Source organism: Equus przewalskii, chromosome 2, assembly GCF_037783145.1.
Source record: "Equus przewalskii isolate Varuska chromosome 2, EquPr2, whole genome shotgun sequence".
Lineage (NCBI taxonomy): Eukaryota > Metazoa > Chordata > Mammalia > Perissodactyla > Equidae > Equus > Equus przewalskii.
The window spans coordinates 59,165,155-59,184,407 of NC_091832.1; the positions used below are offsets into that span (position 1 = coordinate 59,165,155).

Here is a 19,253-nt window from a genome sequence, read left to right on the forward strand (position 1 = left end):
AAGAAAAGTGACTTTAAAGATCTTTGGTGCTTTACTAGACTGGAACTTAGGCTGGGATTCTAAACTCCAGGGGCCATGATTAAGTTCAGAATGTAGTCCTCAGGCTCTGAGTACACAAAAATTTTCTCTGTGGGTTTTTTTGTGTATGTGTATGTGTCCTTTTAAACAATTAGCACCGTTGAGAATTCTTAAGAGACTAAAACCAAACATTTGTCATGTAACTTCTCAATTTCAAGACACTCGGGGTCATGCTTCATATCTAACATAGGGCCCAGAGAGCTAAAATCAAGGGCAAAAGGTCAGCAGGCCGTGTGTGAGTTTTGGTTTCTGCTATCCAGGAGCGGCCTCTGAGTCGGGTGGAGGAGAGCGTGCCCCGCCCGGCCGCACCCCACAGCTCCGCAGGCAGGTCTGTCAGAAGCAGGCCAACCAGCAGCAAGACTGCACGAGCAGGACAGGGAGCAGGCAACCAGAAGGGGGAAGGAAAAAACTGGGAACTGAAAATATGGGAGAGCAAGGAAGAGGGAATAAAAGCGCCAAAGGATGAAGAAGAAAAGAAGGACGAGGTAAAGAGAACAAGGACAGCAGAGAAGGGGAAAGAGGCCGAGGAAACAAGGCGGCTGCACCGCTAATCTTAAGCACACACTTTCTTTTTCATTTTGTGTCCCAAGGAGGGTGTGAAGGTGTCTGCAGTTATCTGGGTAAACCTGCATTGGGAGAGTTCAACCAGCACACAGGTAGACAGGCCAGGGTGCGACACAAGGCAGTATAAACAGGACGGGTGACACCATTCGGACTGAGCAGTAAATCCCTTTTACTATTTATGTAATATTTATACTTTAAGAACTTTCAAAAGGCAGTCCCAATCTAGGGACTGGCTGGTTTCCAGATGTAGTGAATTTCATGACCTTAGACTCTCAGTTTTTTGACCTTCTGAGGACCCCCTGGTCCTTATAAATAAGGCAGAGCCCACTATAGGGGATTTGTCCTGAAGTGCCGCCAAATAGAAATCTGTCTGCCTACTTGCTGAGGAACCGCAAGAGGCCTCCTGTGAGAGCCGGAAGGCGAAGCTGTCCCCAGAGTCAGCTCCCTTCTTCACCTGGAGTCTTGGGGAGACCTCAGAACACACAGCTGCCACGGCTTAGTGGAGGAGAGGGCATTAAAACAATTTCCCCATCAAACCAAACCAAACCAAACCAACCTTTTGATTTAGGAATGTAATCATATAATACCTACTTGGCAAAAATGTAGGGTTGGCTATAGAACAAAAAGAACAATCTGAATCCAAACTATTGCCTCTTAATCCTTTAATTAGACTAAGTCCTTCAGAAGGAAGCACAATTCATTGCTATGGAAGGAAATCAAGAGCAAATATAGATGCAGATATGGACTGTGTGTATCTACACACACATGCACATATATAACTTGATGTATTCAAATGAATATGAATAAACACTCAAGGTGCAAGGCTGAGTCTAAAAAGAGATTTATTTCTTTATGGGAGCCATCATTTGGAACATTAAAAAGTTCTTCTGGGAATATGATTTGGGAAAAATGTGGCAAGAGGGCAAGACTCAGCAATTGGCGGGCATGTTACGGATGCGCACCGACTCCCCTGGGCGCACTCTGCTCTGACTTCAGGCCCGAGCAGCTTGACAGCACCCTGACGTCTGAGTGCTCGGAAGGCCCTGGCTCAAGAGAATTTATTTGGAACCTTTCTTCTTTTTCTTCTTCTTTTTCACTGGTGTTTCATCTAGAATAGGATCTACTCCTGCTTCAACTTGCTTTTGTAGCTTTTTTTTCCCTCTCTTTTTTGGGGGCTTCGGGGGAATGTACTGGTCATCAGGTGGGCACACACAATCCTCTCTACCTGCAGCAGAAGTGTCAGAATTCTCATCCCAACAAGGGTCTGCGAGCTGCCTCTCAACTTGGTCTCTCTTCTTCTTGGCTTTGGGTTGGGTGTAATTTTCCACATTTTTATCTTTTGTCTCCTTTTTTCTTTTCTTTCTGCTTTTCCTTTCCATTTGGGTCTCTGAAAAGCCAGGGCCTGCAGCTGTGACCTGTGGCTTGTTCTTTAGCTCTGCCATCCGCTTGGCAAAGTATTCCTGGATGGTAAAGGCACTGGTCTTTGTAGTGGAGGTTTCATTCCCATCCGGAGTAGTGTGGCTGGAATTATCCTAAGGTGTGGAAAAAGAGTTAACACTGGTTAAGCATCAGCTGTTTACTCCTCACAGCATCCAGGAGGACTCCACCTGGAGCCACCAGCACTCAGCAGTTAGGGGACCAGGCTAAGTGCCCGGCTCCCCTCCCATCTCTTCCTTGCCCCTCGGGTAGAGCTGAACTACAAAGCATAGAATGAGGTGGACACTTTTGGTTGAATACTACATGGGACTGTAGGTCAAACAGGCAGACGCTAACTCCCGAAGTTGGCTGGCAAGTCAGCTGGATGGAATTCTGAGTAAACAGCTCCTTAGCAACAATGTTTTAGATGGTGATTAAGTTCCCCAGAGTCTCCCATAAAAAACAGAGACACGGAAGTCCTTGAACTTATTCCAGCATTTCAGCTCCGTTATGGAATACACAGGTCTTTGCATGTTGATCTGGAAACTAAGATGTCATGTGTCTATGTTAATTCCTCCTATAACAGGAACCAAATGCCAACCGGGAACCTGGCATGTCGAGAACACCTTTCTCCTCTGAGGGCAGAGCGTGACCCTCTTGAAGAGAATGTGCCAGGGTGGGATGTGCATGTTTCTAGTCTCCTCCCAAAAAGAACAGGTTAGCATGGGGAGTCTTTCCTCCCTGGGCTGAGGATGGGGAGAAGGGAGATGCTCCCATCCCTACTCTGACACGGGCCAGATACTCGTGGCTCTGATAGTCTTGTTTCTAATGTGAGGAATTACTCACTCACAACAGCTGAGATTAAGCGAGGTTTACATTTTACTTTTAAATAAACACATTCAGCTGTAAGGCTTGAGAAGGGAGAGAAAATTCCCATCTTGATAGGTTGGGATGAAAAATGAAATGCTGATACCACCATTAGGTTGTGGCTGTCTGGCAGTAAGGTGATGAAAACGTGTGTGAAAAAGTACCTTCAAGTTGAAGAATATAAGCACTACACTTTAAGTAAAGTCAATGTCTAGAATGACTTTGCCTACACAGACTTTAAAATAAGCCATTAAACAATAACGGTAAACTTGGGTGTTCATAGTTACCTGGCTTCTTTCTCCATATTCACTTATTTGCACAGGAAGAGACTTGTTTGACTCTTTCATGTTGGGAGGGTGGGAAAACAGTTTTCTGAATAAATCAGTTTCCAAATTAGGATTCTACAAATTATTCTGAACTTGGCGGGCAAAGCTCTGTTTGTACAGCTAACTTTATTACAAACCAACCCATATAGATGGACTATGCATTTTCTTGATAAGCAGCACTCAAAACCCAGCAGAATCAAAGTAGCGTCCTATTGGAAATTCTGGCAGAATCAGTATTGTGTGAGCGGACACCTGGGCTTTGAGTGGCCATTGCCCCAGAGAACTCTCACTAAAGGGGATCTTACCACCAACATCAGAACTTATCCAATCAATACAAACCTTATTTTACTTGGGGTTAAAAACACAAAATCGTGGTCAATTTTTAAAGTTTCAAAATGTAAAATGCAGAACATGTAAAATAAACCACTGAGCTTTGGGAAGAAGTTTCAATGTTATCTGTCAGCATTCAATTCTGGCTAGAATCTCATCAGGTAATTTTCAGAAAAACTTAAAAATAGCTGCCTCAGGAGACAAAAACAAGGTCACTTTTGTCTTTTTGTTGCCAAAATGCTGCAAAAGAACTGAAATTTTGCATAGCAGAGTGAAAAATCTTCCCAAGATGCTCTCGGGGCTAGTCAATCCCAGGCTGACAGACAAGAAAGGTCTTGCCTTCCATTTAAGGGCACATAGCCACACACAGACAGTCTGTGAAGGTGGCCTGTTTATGTAAAATAGGTCTCATTGAGTTTCGCGGCATTAAAAGGAGTTTGTTTTATGTGGCCCAAGTCTTCTGGAGCATGTCTGTGCCTTAGAAACGCAAATCCAAGTTATATCCTATGGCTCCTTACTTTGCTCATCCATTTATTACGTTTTGACTTCCTGCTTTTAACAGTTAAATCGCAGGAACTAATTGCTGGTATTAATCACACTTTTAATTATTAAGAAATATAAGACCATTTTTGAGTCACTTGAATTCAGTGGGGCTTTCTAATGCTAGAAAATAGCTATGCTCATAATCGACTCCTATGGTGATAAGGATTTTAATAACCACGGGCCACTGCACACCAAGCTTAGCAGGGCATGGAGACAAGCAAGAGAGGTGCCAGCACTCAAATCCTATTTATCCCGAGGAAAGTGAAGGCAAAACAATGACTTGCTAGTGAAAGCCCTTTACCGCTGGGGCAGCCACCCTCTCACACTGCAGGAATGTATCTGTTTTAAAAGCCACGGCAATCAAGGAGGAATAGGTTGCAAATCTGATTCTTGTAGAAGCAGTGCCCAGGACCCCGTATTTTGTAAGTTCATATTTTACGATTTTATAAATCATAAACCCAGTTTTACTATGACAATTATAATCCCTGTTTCTATCTTCTTGGCCATGAATGCCTTTTCAAGAACACTAATACTTTTCACATCTGGTCTCAACTTCAAAGTGAACGAGTGCTGGGAAAAGCACCAGTTACTTTTCAGTAATTTGAAATAGAGACACCTGCCTCTTCCCCCATTTCTATTAAAACATAATACAACCTCAAAAAAAAAATTTGTAATACCAAATGTGACTTTTACTACTTCATAAACTTTGAGAATGTCCCAATTTGCTAACAGTATTCTAAAAACTAGTAAAATAAATTTAAAAATAACTTGAAAACTTTCAGTTCCGTACAAAATACTACCAAGGGACGTATGGGTAACCTATCACATCATCTTACCAAATATTTCATTTAAGCTTAGGGATTCAGAAAATCTCTTGTTAAAAAATTCCAATTCCTGCTGTTAACTAATGGAGGCCCTTACATAAATCATGTAACCTCTTTGGGCCTGAGTTACTAATTAAGTCAAATAGGTAGGTTAAATTAAACCACTTTTCAGGTTCCTTGCAGGTCTAAATACTAGTCTCTGAACAGACATTTGGGCTGGCTATTCCTCTGTGATACAAAAGAGCAGAGAAGGTGGAGTGAGGCAGTGCGAGCAAGCAGCAGAGATGAGCTCGGTTCATAGAAAACTATCACCCCAACTGTCAAGCCAAGATGCAGAAGTGACACCAAGGCACCTACAGTTCACCTACATGGAAAAAATATTTTCACACAACCTGTAAGAAAGCAGACAGCCCAAGAGCAGATCCAGTAATACTGCTGAGGAGAGCTGAAAGACCCAAACACTATTTGTATTGAATAATTTTAAAGAATTTGTTTAAGAGAATTAACATTATATAGAAGCTAAAATCAATAAAAACAAAAAGCTGGCATGACTATTACCTGGAATTTGAATCTTTTTAAACCTAAGTCCGGGAAATCATCCCAATACTTCTAAGCAAAGTGGTAAGAAGCTGAGACTTTTTAAAATGATAATAAATTCTCATTTTGTACTTATGGTTTTTTTTTTTGAGGAAGTTTAGCCCTGAGCTAACTGCTGCCAATCCTCCTCTTTTTGCTGAGGAAGACTGGCCCTGAGCTAACATCCGTGCCCATCTTTCTCTACTTTATACGTGGGATGCCTACTACAGCACGGCATGCCAAGCGGGGCCATGTCCGCACCCGGGATCTGAACCAGTGAACTCCGGGCCACCAAAGCGGAACATGCGCACTTAACTCCTGTGCCACCGGGCCAGCCCCTGTACTTATGGTTCTGAGGGTTCTCTTTTTATATACCTTGGCTTGAAAATCTCAAGATCCTTCACATACCCTAAATTTGTGTTCTCAAAGGGCATAACATGGGGAGAATGCTAATGATGCTATCCAGCTAGAACTAAAAATGTGGTGGGCTTCTGGACTGAACAGCCTGGCAACCTCTCCCTCAGCTTGTATGCCCCCACAGTCTAAGATTATTGAAGTCCTGCTTGAATGCCAAGAGTTTTCGTAGCTGTCGAGTAATGACATATGCGAGGAGAAGTGTAGGCCTTTACAGTGAAAGATAAAGGTGGGAGTCTGTATGTGTGGGAGCTAGGGCTCTGCCCTGTGGAACCCTCAGTCTTTGTGCTGAGCATGGTCCCCTGTCAGTTCCCAGGTCACCTTCTTACTCAGTTGGGGCAGGGACATGTCATATGCAACTGTGCAAGTCCAGGACCAAGCAGTATACCTAAGATGAAGAAGCTTTTCAGAGAAAGAATTCAGCGAAGGAGAAGGAGAAATGGTAAGGGGTTTAACAAACCAGTTTTAAAAATCTCCCCTTAAATTTGTAATATATCTGCTGTTCTATCTCCCCTTTCATTAATTAATAAGAAAGATCCAAAGGCACATTTAGAATCTTGGAACATTTTCCATGTATTTTAGAAGCTACTCTTTAACATATAAAATGAAACGGTTTCTGGTGTTGTTCTAAAATGTTTCATGGGTTAATCTTGTCTGTTCTCAGAAAACAGTCTTCTCATTTCTTTAAGCTCTGACAGAGCTTATGTATAGTGTGTGTTATAAGTGTACAGTATGTGTTAAAAAACATTTGACAGTCGCTTTTCCAAAATGGTTAGCTGGGTCTTAATTTCTACCTGATCAATAAAGAATCTGCGGGTGAGAACTCGGGAGGTCCTGCTCGCCACGCCACAGAACCTCTGGTTTAAAGCCAGCAGAGCCCACAGGACTGCTGCGCTCAGTCCCATCAGGAAACCCTCCCCAAAGTGGCCACCCCTGGTCCCTGAAGAAAGCCGTGTCATTTCTGGGATGCCTTCCACATGCCAGTCACTTATTATCATGTGTCATCTTACATGACTCTCACAGCAACCTGAGAAGAGGCTTTCTCTCCCTTCTACTGAGGTGGAAGCTCAGACTCAAGGCACCTACTGTGCACAAGGTCTCACGGCAGGAACCGGCAGTAAGGAGATTTGGCCCCAAGGCTGCCAGGTGCAGAGCCCTTTCTCCCTTACCATGGCATCCTAACTTCTAGCTTGTATCACACACACTCGATTAAATCATCCTAACACTGAAATATACATCAACTGCTCATATAATTCAGGCGCTAAGGTCCACACTTAAGTTTTGAGGGCAGAAGTTAACTGATACAAAGCTTCTAGCAGAAAAAATGTCACCAGAAATGGATATTATAGTACTTTCTAAACAGAAAAAAACCTCTATTATTTAGTTTGCAACTCATATAAATAAAAAATAGCCTGAAGCCGGGCTTAAGAGTTTTAGAATCTGTCAAATTAGCATGTACATTTACTTGGCAAGGTGTGCGTGTTTTAAAGCAGGAAGTAAAACCCAAGTCCAACCTGCCATATAAGGCAAGACCTCCCCTGGACCGATGCCGGACAACTTCCACCTGGACACTTCCAATCCAGACAATGATTAAAAGGTCCATTTTACCCACCAACTCGCTTTGTCTCAGTTTTCTCATCAGCAACAGGTAGATTCAAGTGTGATTCAGGATCGTATACTGTGTGCTATGATTAGAGCTGGCGATCTTAAGGCCTAAACCTCTCTCTGGCAACTCTGAGTTACCACTGGGGGGGAAGGGGTGGATGCAAAGGAAACAAGACCTTGCAGAGAGAGATCCTTAAGACATCAATTATAATATACCACAATCATCTTAGGTGCCTGAAAGATGCCCAAAACTGCGTGGGTGAACTTTTCTCAAATGTCTACAGAATTATGAGTTTGTTCTTTGTTCCTTTTATGCATTCTCTGCAGAGGCTTTTGCAGCTCAAGAGCTCTCTGCTCCACCTCTTGTGGGTTCCCGGTCCTGTGTCCTTCAAATATGTATACCAAGAGGGATTAACAGTAAAATGCCCAAATAAACAGAGTCCTCTTTACTATTCTCAGAAGAATGTTGTCAGTATCTTCTGGGGCAGGGAAATGAAGCAGTTGGGATGGAGAATTCACTGAGATGTCTGGGGCAGGTGCACCATCAATATAAAATCTCACCCCTTAGGACAAGCATACCAGCCCAGGCATGGACCTCAAAGGCAAAGCCTTTCAGCTCACTAGACTTTCTCTTAAGTCACTGCTCACTTAAGGGACAAGATGACTGAAGCCTTTTGATTTCCGCATTAAGACACAGGGATCATGCTGCAACTGTAGTCCTTCCATGAACTTTTCTCATTGAAATAAAAAGGTGACACCCAGAGCTCAAGGGCAATGAATTTAGCAATGGGAGTTCTTAGTTCTGATAGCTACTACTTGTGATGAACAAACGCTCACTTCCACCCCAGCCCGTCTGTCACCAGCTCGTGTTGGGTTAGTCTGTGAAAAGGTAAGAAAGCTTGGCTAGTGAGTAATTTGAAAAAACATTTTGTATCTTTCCAAACTTTTCAGCAGTATGGTTCTGACAAATACAATTGTGTCTTGACGTACTCCTGGGAGGCAGAAATTGTACCCACCTATCTTGGACAGAGATAAATTCAGGTACGAGGTGATTTCACGACTTGTCAAGACGAAGGTAGCGCTGGGACATGTGTGCACTAAAACCTTAGCCTGGTGCGTCACTCAGAATGCTGGCCTACAGCGTTCTTCCAGATCCTTTATATGTCGTCATGTGCTTCACTTTCTTGAAGACCAAGTGCAAAAGCACCTCATTCAACAAGCCTGATCCCTTGGGTGACCCATTCTTTACCACCTATGACTAGCAATTAGTTACTTCTATTTCCTGGTTTTGTATAATTTGCTTTGTAACCGCATCTTTCCAAGGAAATTTTAAGTTCCGGCGGGGGAGGGGGGGCAGAGACTATATCTATTTCATTTGTATTTAGCACATCCTCTCTAATGAGGAACAGATGGATGGTGAATGCTGAAGGAAAGCACAAAAGACACCAAGCCCAAGTGGACCAAGACTGGGAAATGCTCCCACCGCCACTCACTGAGCCATAAGCTTTGTGGCACAGACTTATCTGCATGCCAGGCAGGGCTAATGACTAGAAGCGGCTTTGAAAGGTAGGATGGAAAGAGAGAGCCAGAATTTTGCAGTGTATCTTCTTCTCATCCAGATGAAGCCATTGGCTTCTAATCAAAAGCCACCTTACCTCATGGTGCACATTACTTCTCTGACTACCGTAAGGTACGTCTGAGTGCCTTTTAGTTTGATCAGCCAGTTACACCCCATGGCCCTTAGTGATGTAGAGGAGCTCAGTCAGACAAGCCTCCACTTCTCCTCTGGTCTATTATTCCACGTGTTACCACAGTCACCTTTAGGGAGACAAGTAAATTGGAAAAAAGGTTCTGTGTTTTATGGAAACTGTCACATTCATTTTGCGGGACTGGCTGAACACAGCAATGAAAAAGCCTGCATGGGTTGATTTGTTCTTGTCATCAAAAGAAAAAGTTGGTGAGCAAGAGAGTTCCAGGGCATATGAGAGGCCAAGGGAGGAGATCATTCTGAGGAGACAAATAGTTGGACGGAAGTCCCACTAGAAGCTCCAGGTAGCAAGTTGTTAACGTGGAAGTTAACATTGCAGCTTGAGCTGAAAATACAATCTGGGAAAGCTCCTCCTTCTAGGGAGTCATCAAAATGGGTTTGCCTCCAAAGGTTAAGCTAATAAGCAGTGATCCACACCGTTAGTTAGAGCAGGAATTGAGCCACTGTGTTGGCATTTCTTTTCTTGCTTTCTATGGCACCTTTTTGGTTTCCATATCATTAAAAACGTTCAGTGTTTCACTGACCAAGAGCTAGTTTTGCACTCACCAAAAGGTTTTTCAAGTGTGAAATCTAGTGTTTTTTCTCAAGATACCCATCACTCACATCTGGAGTCAGGCTAAACAAACACAGTTTCAGAAATAATCAGTCTTAGGGAATCTGCCTGGGAAACATAATCACCTTTAGCATTAGCAAGCACCACAAGAGTTAAAAACAAATAAAAAACTCCACTGATTGAAGGGAAGTTTTGATTTGAAATGGAGTTAAAAAATAAATAACAGAACTAGAATTATGTAGCACCTCAATTGGAAAACAGCTACAGAAATGATCTGTGTGTGTGGCGTGTGTATGCACGTGCAAACAGGTTCTAGGAACCCATGGCATCTATCAGAAGCCCACTCTGGAGGGGTTCTCTCTAGAACAGGGTTGGCAAACTATGGCCCGCGGGCCGAATCCAGCCTGCTGCTGATCCTTGCACACCTCACAAGCTAAGAACAGTTTTTACACTTTAAACAGTTGGGGGGAAAAAATCAAAAGATGATTTCGTGATGTGAAAATTATGTGAATTTTAATATCAGTGTCCATAAATAAAGTTTTGAATTTCATCAGTTAAAAATTTATGAAAATTTGTTTTCTCTCTAGTATATAAGTAAACACAATAGGTGCTAAGTAAATATTTGCTGAACAAATAAATGAATGAGTAAATTTATTATGAAATATGATCTGCTTTTTGGAAATGTTAGATGATTTTGAAGTATACACACACACATAAATATACACACATGGAATCAGAGGGCTTGGATTTTGATGGAGTTCTCAGTCTCAGTCCCTTGGTACCTTACACGGGAGAGAGGCTGATAACTGGTGTCTAACTTCAAGCAGCAAAATGATGGTAGCCGAGGAAAAAGTGCGGTTATGAAGTGACCGCCGTCAAAGAGAGCTCTCGGCACCCCTTCAGCAGGCAGAGACGCCTTTCCAATAATCAGGAATGGAATTTACAGACTCGGACAATGAATTGGACATCTCAGAGAAGATCATGAGGAACTGGAAAGGACAGAATATCTTGCTTTTCACTGGACAATAGCAGAGAAATACAAATAATGCCAAATTCCTCATGGGAAGGCCAATGCTAACAAAGCTGTTCATTTCTTTTTTTTTCCACTTGCCTAGTCAGCTGCTCAAATTACTGCTCATTAAGAAAAGCCAACATAAACATGTTTTAAAAGGATAGTTCTCCATGGCAACAACTTCTCAAGTAACTGACATCAGAACTAGTGACAAGAGTCATACAGCCTCTGGGGAAAAAGAGGGGAAAGAAGAAATGAGCAGGTTTCCTGCCTCCCTGAAAAGTCCTGGGGCTTGGAAAGTTGCAGTGACTCACGTGACAACATTTCACAACACACTGGCCATTACAAGATAAAGGAGGCTACTCCAAAGCTAGAAATGATCTGTGTGACATAGGCACCAACTTCTTTGAATGAAGTCTAAAAATTATCCAAACTGACTATATTTTATAATTCTAGGTCAACTGGTTCTCTTCCCCGCTCTCTGGAGGCAGGACAAATAGCTCTTAGAAGTGGTTGAAGGCTAATACCTGAATCTCTAAGAACAGAAGCAAAGGCTCACAGAGGGTCTGTCTCTTCCATCCTTACTCCACAGAAAGACTTGAAAATTACTTAGAATGATGACAGCTCAAATTTAGGCTCCTTATTATAGATAGCATAGCATTTTTGGAAGATCTTAAAGAACCTAGTATTTTGAAACTAGGAATAGAGTATGAAAAGTTATCTAGAATAGTCAAGATTATTTTCAAGAGAAAGGTAAATTAATTTAGGTAAATGAAGTTATTAACAAAAAAGTCCCTTCCCTCAGTTCTTGTATACCATATAAGGTTAATCCTTACATACTCTCTTTTTAAATGACCAGAAATCAAGGTAGCAAATAAAAATATTTAAATAAATACTTTCAGGAGTAAGTTTGGTAGGGCAAAATAATTTAAAGGATATTTAAGTCAGTAAGAGTAAATTAAATCCTGAACTCATTTGAGTTATGTAGTAAAAGTAAATTATACAAAAATAAGATCTCGAGGTGCCTGGGATCCAAAGATTTGGCCATACGGTCCCTCATAAATAGCCACTGAGTGGCTGTGGTTTACCTGACTGAAGCCGGGGCTCAAATAGGAGCTCCTGTCCTGGCGGAGACAGACCGTAAAAAAGAATAATAAAAAATAAGATTGGGGTAGATCTGAAGTTAAGTGTTCTTACCAAAATTAAAAATTAAAATTAAAATAACAAAAATTATGCATTGGGGGAATTTATTTTCAGGACAGAAATGAAAACAACAAGGAAACCAACCACAAAACAACTCCATTCAACAAAGCCCCTAACCAATTAAGTTGGGATTGCAATTCCAAAGAGCTCATAAAAAATAACCAATATTACTGCTATCAAATATGTAATCCTTCTCTTATAGATTATTACATATATTTAATATATAATCTCAGTTTTACGTAAGCTATAATAATTTTTTTATTTTATAAGCAAGAAAGATAAGATGTTAAAAGTTTAAGCAGACAAAGAACAAGTAATCCTGCCTGCCTCCCCGTTCCAAGTCCACAAAGGCTCCTCAGGCGGGACCTGCCTCTTGTCTGTAGGCCCCACCTGCTCAGCCTCTGCTCACACTCACTGCCTCGTATCACAGGGCTTCTCAAACTAGCAGGGGTGAAGGGCCAATCTTTGTTTCTTTTTAAAATCGCCAATCCATTGGGGGCTAAGATTTTTGTAAAATACAAAGAAAAAAATTAAATTACTAAGAAAACGAAATTTTAAAAAGACATAAAATTCTAGTTCCAATTTATAAAAATCAATATCAAACTACTATAAAAGTTTCTAAATGCTTACTCTCAATTTCTGTCTTTGCTGCGGGCTGGTCTGTGGACCATACTTTGAGTGGCACTCGTATAAAATATTAGCTACTAAAGGAAAGGAAAAAAGGTGCTGAATTCAGTGTAATAGAAATGGCAATGAGCTGGGTGTCAAAAAACCCTGACAGAATGTGTGATCTTGGACAAATCACTGACCTTTCTGGGACTCAAAATAAATCATGTGCAAAACAAGGAAGTAGGGCTACTCAGTGACTTTTTTCATAGTTTTAGCACCACATGCCTTTCTTCAAACGAAATCTTGAACAGAAGGCCAATATGTAACACAGCACAGTGGTACATATTGAACTGTGGTTGAGTTGGGGTTGGAGGAACCCAAAGGTCATGTCCTAAACCCTCTTCCCCCGTCGTAAGGTGCCCGAGACATCTCTGAGGAACTCTGAGGGCTGTATGGAATACAGTCTGGAAAACAACAGCTATGTTTTTAAGGTCCATTACAATGCTAACATTCATTGTAGCCTAGCTATTTCACAGCACTCAGCAATAGGAGACTAAGAAGCTTTCAAGAATAAAACTGGACCTTTACTATTACATAATATGCACAATTCTTAAAGTTGTCGTTAAGTTTCAGAATTCCAACAACTGGCTGTCTGTCAGAATTGTCCAGTGACCAATTTCTTCCAAAGATGTTAACATAAAGCACCTAGCCTGGTCTCCTCAACACAGTAAAGTCTTAAGGTGCAAACTGGATCCTCCTTGAGGATCCAGATGACTGAGGATGATGTCAAGCTTGGCTGACTCTTCTGGTTTTACCTGGCGAGGTTCTGAAGAGGTCCCAGAGGGGAGAGGATAATGTCCAGACCCACATCCTCGGGATCCCCACCGCAGCCCCTTCAGACGACAGCAGGAGAAGCAAAGCATCACCTTCTCACCAGCCACTGGCCACGCTCTAACCCAAAGGAAGGTTCCTCTTTATCCTATTTTCATTACATCACAGGATGAAAATCTGGGAGAGAATGTTATTTCTGCATTCCTGGCAGGTCAGAAGCATAGAAGGAAAAATGAGCCAATATTTCACTCTTCTCCTCTAACAGTGGGCCATCTGTGTGTCAATTTCTTATTATCACAAAAGCTCTTAAAACTATTTGCTTGATCTGTCAACAAACCAAAAGCCAAATCTAATTCTTTCAGGCCAAACCTATGTCCTGGCAAAAGCCTAACCAAACAAAAGAGCCCAGTGACTTATAACTCTTGGGTTGTTTTGGTAATCCTTTCCCTCACGCCCCACTTCTTTTTCTTTCTTCTTCTTCTCCTTTTTTAATGAGTGCCTTATTAGAAAATTACATTTGTTATCTACAAGACAACAAATTTTTACTAGTACTAAAACAACTTTCAAAGAAGCTGTGACCCACTTTCTCCTTTCTGGCTCTTACAGAATGTAGAAGCAGGCCCCCAACCCTGTTTGAAGTCTTTGCTGCCAGGAGATGGTAGGTTTATGTCTCTTGTCCTAGGACAGGAAAAGGATGCACTCTCGGCACCGTGTGCTAGGGAGAGATAAGACCAGAGATTTCTGTCCTCAGCACCTTATCAGCTTTTCCTGCTACTTTCCAGAGCAGACAGCACCATGACTGGCAATAAACTAAACTAGCCTAAGGGGGGCTGGGTGTGTGAGCAGCTTGGAGATTGGAGGGAGTGAGGTAGGAAGGGGAACAGAAAGAGGAAAAGAAGTGAGGTTTTATATATCTTAAAATGGTTTTGCCCAAATAAAATTGCCTTAAAAAAGAAAAAGCACATATGTTTTATGTCTTCTGTAAAAACTGCAGGAACAAGGATAGAAGTTTTTATAAGAACTTCCTTTCTGGTTGGAATGCACCACTACCTTCCTTGCTTTGAGCCGTGTTCCTAACTGCCTTGTGCTACTGGCTCCTGGGCACGTAGCACAAGACTAATCTGCTGCTGATGCTCCAGTGGGGGCCCACAAACCACAGGCTGCAGAGAGAGCGCTTTCTACGGGCACACGGGCCTCCAGTTAGACAAGCAGTGTTTGGTGGGGCTGGGGCACTCACAATTCCATCTCCATATTGCAAAGAAACAAGCAAGACTATGAGCTACTCCTCCAAATATAGAAGGATATCATTGATGACCTCTTTACTTCGGCAATAAATCACACCTGTGAATCCACGAAGGCTTACATGCTTTACAAATCTTGGTCTTTTTGGGGGTGGAGGTGGGAATGGGAACATAGCTGCTGGAGAAGAATCTAGACTAAGCAGAGAAATTTAAAATTTATGGCCTCAGTTATTTCTAATGAACTCATGTGAAACTAATACAAATTTTAAAAGGTCTTTTAAAGACATTTTTATCATGGAAATTTTCAAACACATAGAAATGCAGAGAGAACAGTATAATGAACCCGATGTATCATTACCCAGCTTTAACCATCATCAACAAATAACCATTACCAACTCGACTCTCATTAATTCAAAGCAAATTGAAGATAGCATAAACTTTCATTTATAAATATTTCAGTATGTATCTCAAAAAATAACAGCTAAGGAAAATCCATAACTATAATACTAATATCACATAAGAAGATTAGCAAATACTCCTTAACATCACTACATATCTAGTCTGTGTTCACATTGCCTTTATTGCCCTTTAAATTATTTATTACAATTTATTTGAATCCATTTTTCCAAATAAGGTCCATATACTGTGACTAGTTGACATGTCTCTTGTCTCTTTTAGGCTATAGGTTCCCATCACCTCTCTCTTTTGTTTCTTCCAATTGTTGATGAAACCAAGCCATTTGTCCTATAGAGTTCTCTCAGAATATGAAATTTTTTTTTTTTAAAGATTTTATTTTTTCCTTTTTCTCCCCAAAGCCTCTCCGGTACGTAGCTGTATATTCTTCATTGTGGGTCCTTCTAGTTGTGGTATGTGGGATGCTGCCTTAGCGTGGCTTGATGAGCAGTGCCATGTCTGCGCCCAGGATTCGAACCAACGAAACACTGGGCCGCCTGCGGCAGAGCGCGCAAACTTAACCACTCGGCCACGGGGCCAGCCCCCAGAATATGAATTTTGCTGAATGGATCCCTGAGGTACGGGTTAACAGTTTCCTCTCCCTCATGTATGTCCTTTAAAGTTAAATTTAGTGGCAGTCTTATGCTCTAATATAGCACTTTTCCATTGTAGCATGCCACTTTATGAAAACCTCGGATAGATACATGGTTAAGTAAGTTTGGGAAACAAACTTGTGCTAGTCTTCCCTTTGATTCATAATGTACATTATCATCTGAGAGATCCAGTAGTTGTTAAACTTCAGAATTTCCCAAACTTATTTGACTTTGGAACTCTTCTGGGTATAACATCCATTGACTTCCCGTGGAATTAGCATTCTGCTGAACCTACTTTGAGAAGGTCTGTTCAGACAGATAGTGCTATGATCTGGACAAAATAAGTAGTTCTCCTGATCAAATCTGGTAGCTAAATCTTTGATTTAATTTGGTCTGTCTAAGGGGGTGGGCTTTTAACAAAGGACCATGCATCTTATACAAAAATGGCAGACACTTGGTAGGGAAGTAAAAGGAGGACGAGGCAAGCATTCTGTTACGAACAACCAGCATGCTAGGTGACTTTTGGAGAAGAGGTTAGCTCTTCCCTAGATATCTCATTATTTAAATGGGAATATTTGTTCCAGGGCTTTGTCAGAAAAATCACTCTTACGTCTTGGAATGGAAGGTGGCAGAGAAACAACATGTCCTAAATCTTGCCAAGTATGTATGAATTGAGCTTTAAGACAATCTAACCATATTTTCTTTTTAGCATTATGTGCAAGTAGTAAAAGCTGCACAGTCTGACCAGTGGGATAACTAGGGTAAAGAAGAAAGATCTCGGAATTGGGTTCCACTTAAAAATCTGTGCAAAGTTCAAACTACAGAATAATGAATAATTTGTAATATAATCAAGAGAGTAAAAATGGAGAACACAATCAGGAATCAATGGACATATAATAAAATTAAAATTTAAGAAAACAATTCCTAAAAGTAAAATGCAACAAATGAACCTGATTCTGCTACCAGTTGGGTGAATACCTACACAGAACAAAATCCCAAATGACTTTAAAACACTAATTTGACTGCACGTAACCTATGAGATATATCCTAAAGGACAGAAAGAAGTGGCCAAAAAAACAACTACAGCAAAAAAAGAAATCCCGAATCTATTTTCTTTTTGATAATCAAGTTACTGGTGTTATTCTGTGACTATTATGCATATAATGAGAAATAAACAAATGAGTAATATGATATTTTAATGCTTTTATTTCTGGAATCAATGGATTCCAAGAATTCTTCCTGTGGGTAAATAAAGATAAAAGATTAATGAGCTTAAGTCCTTGTGGTCCTGAATTTGAATTGGCAATATGAGCATAAACTCATAACATAACTCATAATATAGTTTAAAAAAATTATAGTTCTATCCATGTAACAAGGCCTGGGAACAAAGAACAACCTAGTGGCAATGAGCAACCCTACTGCCCAGATTATGGTCCCTAAACATCATTTACCACCAAAAGGAATCAGGAAGAAATGGATGACTACAAGTCTGGGCCTGGAAAATCTTATACCAGGTAGGAAGTAGTCATCAAATACCATTTAGGGTCACGTCAAAAGAATTCAGTTACCAACTTGAAGAAGTTCCCACTGAGCAAAGATGGAAAATTTGATCATCAATAAAGATAATAAATGCCACACATTGGAACATATCAAATATATTTCAATCTGCAAGAGATTAAAAAAAAAAAGCAAAACTAATTGGTCACTTTCAAAGAATGCTAAAGAACCTACTCCATTTGAAAACTGATAAAGAAAGGAAACAAAATATTTATTATTTATTACCTCAGGACAATCAAACAGCAGATATGGGAAAATTTCTATTCTAAATTTCATTCTAAAAATGAAAGAGAAAAAGAGAGAGATGGAGAGGGAATCCATAGATTAAATGGAGCTTAGATAAATCAACCAACTATTATGTGTAACCCTTATATGGATCCTGATTTAAACAAAGGAACTAAAGAAAACCAAAATTCATGATATTTATGAAAACTGAAACTTTGAACACTTACTAATAATAATATGCAATTATTATCAATTTTTTAGAGTATAATGATGGTCTTGGAGTTATGTATTAAAAAAAGTCCTTTAACTTTTAGAGATATATACCAAAGTATTGAAATATTTATAGATGAAACGTTACGATTTCTGGGATTTATTTCAAAGCAACACAGAGGGGAGAGGTGGGTGAGGTAGTTGTGCTCTCTAGCCACCTTTACAGTCTAGCCATATCAGTATGCTTCTTGCTTGCAAAAGGCCCTTTCTTTTTTCTAGGATCTGTGTCTTTGTGGATATGGTCTTCTTTTCTTCTTGCAAGGCCTTTCAACCTGGCCAATAGCTACTCTTTTAAGACACCACACAAATGTTACCTTCTTTGATCTCTGCAAGCCGAATTCATCACCACATCTTATATGACCCCAGACCTCTAGCATAGCACTCAGGGCCTTTGCTCCAGTTGATTGTGTACTTCTCTGACTTCCCAACTAGGGACTGTGTCTTATTCATTTAATCATATGTCATGCAACAATGCTATTGGATGACAAGGACAAACATCTGAGTTAAGTAGAAAAAGGGATTGGAAAGGTCTGGATCAGGGGAACTAGATAGGAAGAAAATGATTAAATAACATTGCTTAGAAGAATGATGAAATAATGAAAGATTACACTGAAGGGAGTCACGACCAAGACTCTGGCCTTGTGTAAAGACACTGAGTCAGCCTGAGCCTGATCCTATGGCTGATAAAGCACAAATGCCTAGAAAACAGGCTCTGGTAACGGCTCACTTGTAACTTCAACTCCCAGACAGCTGATTTTACCCATTCATTTTAAGAAAGTGGCCCCAAGGCATTAGCCTAATAGTTCTAGATCCTTATAAGGGTACCTAAAAAGGAGTATAAAGTAAACTGTGACCAATGATAATGTGTCATGCATCATGATTAATCCAGTTCTGAGTAACTGAGGTCCATTAAAAAACAAAATAATATACAACCCGATCAAAAAGTGGGCAGAGGAGATGAACAGACATTTTTCCAAAGAAGATATGCAGATGGCCAATAAACACATGAAAAGATGTTCAACGTCACTAATCATCAGGGAAACGCAAATCAAAACTACACTAAGATACCACCTTACACCTGTTAAAATGGCTATGATCACTAAGACTAAAAATAACAAATGTTGGAGAGGGTGTGGAGAGAAGGGAACCCTCACACACTGCTGGTGGGAATGCAAACTGGGGCAGCCACTATGGAAAACAATATGGAGATTCCTCAAAAAACTAAAAATAGAACTACCATATGACCCAGCTATCCCACTACTGGGTATCTACCCAAACAATTTGAAATCAACAATCCAAAGTAACATATGTACCCCTATGTTCATTGCAGCACTATTCACAATAGCCAAGACATGGAAGCAACCCAAGTGCCCATCGACCGATGATTGGATAAAG

At 40.7% G+C, this 19,253-nt stretch overlaps 1 protein-coding gene across 1 annotated transcript in view; it reads right to left on the reverse strand.

The window, feature by feature from the left end:
* Positions 1-1,467: 1,467 nt before the first annotated feature.
* The window catches only part of PINX1 (PIN2 (TERF1) interacting telomerase inhibitor 1), a 92,596-nt gene continuing 74,810 nt past the window's right edge, over positions 1,468-19,253 (reverse strand). Inside the window, exon 7 of the mRNA XM_008526030.2 lies at positions 1,468-2,174. Within this exon, the coding sequence (XP_008524252.1) occupies positions 1,701-2,174 (474 nt within the window). The 3' untranslated portion in view covers positions 1,468-1,700. The remainder of the gene's footprint in view (positions 2,175-19,253) is intronic.